General features: G+C 36.9%; 1 protein-coding gene across 1 annotated transcript; it reads right to left on the bottom strand.

The window, feature by feature from the left end:
• Window positions 1–1,733: 1,733 nt before the first annotated feature.
• On the bottom strand, window positions 1,734–4,032 carry lsm6 (LSM6 homolog, U6 small nuclear RNA and mRNA degradation associated). Its single transcript, XM_079337730.1, has 4 exons — window positions 3,929–4,032; window positions 3,426–3,529; window positions 3,232–3,345; window positions 1,734–1,912 (listed from the first exon to the last, which is right to left on the bottom strand). The coding sequence occupies exons 2-4, from the start codon at window positions 3,517–3,519 to the stop codon at window positions 1,878–1,880; spliced, it is 243 nt and encodes an 80-aa protein (XP_079193856.1). The 5' UTR covers window positions 3,520–3,529; window positions 3,929–4,032; the 3' UTR covers window positions 1,734–1,877.
• Between the last annotated feature and the right edge of the window lie 257 nt (window positions 4,033–4,289).

Here is a 4,289-nt window from a genome sequence, read left to right as displayed (position 1 = left end):
ACCGGCCACTGGGTCATCTGTGCGAAAGGTATTAATTGGGTTGCCTGTGAGGCCACCTAGCCAGCGGCTCAGTTATGATTCCAGTAGGTAAATATTTGCCCGCACTAACCCTCACTAGATGCCATAATGATTCTTTGTGTGTTGCACTGTGTACAATGCCTTTCTGTGTACACATCAGTCACTGCCTATGTCTGCCTCTGTGTGCACGCAAGTGTGTCTGTGTTGCAGCTCAATCCCCCCACCAATATTCCCTCTCCACAGCTGCAGTTCGCCAGAGTTTGATCAATAACGCGTCCTTCATTCTCAAGTCGGGTCTGACCTTGGCAGCCTTTTGTCTCCTTCCAGGGGCCAGAGTGCGCATGTACAGGTTGGAAAACAAGGCTCTCAAAAAAATCCACCCTTGGAAGGAAGAAGAATTCCCCTCACTGCTTCCACACCACAGCATTCTCATTAAGAGCCTAATGAATCATATATTTATAGCCTTCTTATCTTAGCGTAATGAGGTGATGCCACTTTTGAACTCATTTGCTAAATCACCACAGGCAACACTGAAATGGAATAAACTTCCAATTCTTTGCATATGCTGCTGCTTTCATCTTCACCGGCAAACTTCCATAGACGTCCAATCCACACCTGACTTGTTTAACAACGTGCGTCTACGTACAGCCACTGAGGACAGAGGCAAAGCAGTGCGGTGTGAGACATTTCAAGCTCTAAAACATGCAAGTCTGCAGCAGAGGGCAGTGGGAGTGGATGTGACAGATCTGTTTACATGTTAATGCAGCCTGACGTAGCCTGCAGGTGGCACCATTTATAGATTAGTCCTGCAGTCACTCTTTTTGTCTCATTCAGTAATGGATATCTAAATGGCCAGTAAGTGAAGGATTTTCTTGCACTGAGACATATTGAATTGTAGCAGAAAACTGCATTAAAACAAGGAAAGAGACCAGATTTGTATGCATGGGTACTTCATCATGCACACATTAAATATGCTCTATGATGAACTACCTGATATAGGCAAGGTTGAGATGCAGGTACATTACCAGAATGAATCAAACACTCCAATCAGAATTAAGTTATTCAATTCAGTCATATAGAGCTGCAGGAATACTTATAGAAACATGAATCATTTTCAATTTGAAAACAAATAAGCTAAAAGATGTTTTTTTTGTTTTTTTCAAGTAGAAATGTGGTTTCATTTTTTTTTTTAATGTAAAACATTAAACGGTTTTATTTGGAATTAAACAATCAGCCGTTCATCATATTACTTGTAATAGAAAGTCAACCCAGGACGAAGAGTACCTTATACACAGGCCATTCACTAATGAAGTTCTGCAGGCAAGTTGTATCAAGATCAATTACAAAACAGGCATATTAGTACTGACAAATTATAGAATTATGTTCTAATCCTTTGAAGCCTTGTGGTTAAACAGTGGTAGAATGTGCTTGCCTTTTGATTGCTCCAGGGATCAACTTTAAGTGAGTCATTCATCAGAAAAATGCCCATCAGTTTTCAATCCTACTGGCAGAGGAGACACTTAATATTCCAAGAGTTAAATTATAAGATATTAAAGTCTGAACTGGAGCTTCATACAAGAAAGACAATGGAACCTGTTTAAATGCTTCAGTTTCTCTAACACCTACTTTACATAGACATTACCAGCGAGAGCAGTTTCCCTAGTGATATTAACACCAAAATGTTTTTTAAAAATATTCACAGAATTGGATGCAAATCAGAACTCAGGATTTATTCACACATTCCACTTTACAAAAACAAACACCCTGGAATTGAGGCTTTACAGTATTAAAAAAAAAAAACGGAAGTTGTCCACTGATACATCAACACTGAAACATAAAATAAAATCCATTCATGTTCTTTACACTTTCCTCTTCTGGGTGCTGATGTAGAGGACTGTGGAAAGAGAGGAAAACACAATCAAAGTCTGCAGATTTAGAGAGCGACATGACGTCTCTCATCATTTTTATGTTAGTGACACATCAGTTCAGATTCCCCGTTCATTTGATCATCTGTTCAGGGATACGTGAAGGTCAATAATCTAATCTGATGATAATGTTAATATCTAAGAAGTAGGCTTTAAAGGAATTAAATACTTTTTTTAAATCAAGTGCTCAGTGGAGAAACTGATAATCCACCATAACTCAGACAGATTGAGCACTGTGCAAAGTATACGACGGTAACAGTTGCTCCCAGTGGGACGTACATACGGAATCGATACTTGGTTGAAGAATAAAATGTTATTTACTAGAAAACTGTTGAAGCTCCTTGTATTTGCAACCCTTACTTATAGAGGGTAACTACAAAAACAAATTGTGGGAAAGACTTATCTGCTGTCTTTATCACTGTATATATATATTTAAAAAAAAAACTACAAACAAAATACAAATATTTGACACTTTGCTCAGGGTAGGGACAAAAGGCTGCAAACCAATTGTAACTTTCATCTGAATGTTTTCACCATCCTTCTGCTTGTTCTGAAACAGTCCAACCTTTGAATGTCTGAACACTCACTCATATCCTCGCAGTATAAACAATGCATGGATACTATGAGAAAAATCTAGACAGAAAGCTTTACATTAATCAAACATAGTTGTGATGAAAAGGAAGCTCATAAATCATTTTCAGTCTACAGAAGATAATGACATTTGTTTTAAGCTTACCAACTTAACAATAGGACAACAAATGTTTTAAATCTGACAGATAAATCATTTTGGCTTGCTCTCCATTGGCTGTGTTACCTTTTCGTATCTTCTTCTAAATAATGAAAACTTAAACAGTTATTCTACTACAAATCCAAATGCATGCTAGGAGAAAAGACTGGTGAAAATCATTTTTGTTTGAAGTATATGACTCAAATAAAAAATAATGCTCTTACATTAACATTGACTAAGACACATTTTATAGAAAGTGTAAAACACATTATGCAGCATTTCCCCTTACTATCTTAGCTTTAGTCATATATATATATATATATATATATATATATATATAACATTTATTTATATTATATAACTTAGTTAATATATAGTCACCTAATATATTGGATAGTGCATAAAAACAAGTCCATAAATGTTTATGCATGTAACATAAAGTCTTTAAAATACATTAAAGCATAAAGTGACACAGCTGAGGGACAACATTAAAATGTTCTCTTTACAAACAAACTTTACCATATTCACAGCTCTGTCTCAAGGCACATTCACATATCTCACCATTGTTTCCTCTCAGAAATGCATCTCCATACTTGTTTTTCAGCTGACCATTAACATACTCTTCAGTCTGCTCTATGGCGATGTTCATGTAGCCATCCAGGCAGGCCAGGACACCTGGACACACATTTATCAATGTTTATTAACACACACATACACCGAATGAGAGAGGACCTTTAAAAAAAGTTAACACCTACCTCTGTAATCGACACCTGAGTTCAGTTTGACGACCACAGGCCTCCCGATGATCTGCTTCAGGAAGTCGCTTGGGGTTTGTTTCCTCAGACTCATCTTGACTGATCTGAACGGGTTCAACACAAACACGTTTATTCAATGAATGTAGTTAACTTCATCAAGCTACATTAGCACCATACTAGCGCAACAGCTTTCATAAAGGATACTGAATCGATACAGACACTCTTTCACAGCTAGCTCGACCTACAATTGCTTCTAACTTTAACAAAAACTAGCCACAAAATAGCTAACTACGTTTAATGTTGACAAGTGGCTAGCTAATTGGCGTAGCATGCTAACGACGACTCCAAAGGGAATTTGCTTGCACTAAATGGTTTCAAAAGGTCGTAATTTTCCTAAGTATATTTTATATACAACTGGTATCAATGCGGGCTGTTCTGGACATGGATATATACATGTTTTTGTTTGTAAAATATAGCTAAACGTCTGATAGCATTTCACTTACCCGAAGCACGTCTTCCAAACGATTGTATTCGGTATGGAGTGCGGATTGACCTATCAGAAGCCAGCTCTCTACGGCGTCCAAATGAGGACAAACATCTGAACTTCGTGTTTTTTTTTTTTACAATAGTGTTTTACAGATAACACGGTATCAAACTACTTCTGTTTGAGTTATTGTTTTAGAGCGTTATGTGTTACACTAAACTTAATTAAATATACTAGAAAAGGGGCTATTACAGATTACCTATGGTCCGGGACCATTTTTAAACTAACCTTTACAAATGACAGGTACATTTAGATCAAAACTATAGATAGATAGTTATAGTAACTTCTAAATAGGTGATGCTATTTTGTCGGATCCAAAT

This window comes from Symphodus melops, assembly GCF_947650265.1.
Source record: "Symphodus melops genome assembly, chromosome: 2".
Taxonomy (NCBI): Eukaryota; Metazoa; Chordata; class Actinopteri; order Labriformes; family Labridae; genus Symphodus; species Symphodus melops.
This window is presented reverse-complemented; position numbering and strand designations above follow the sequence as displayed.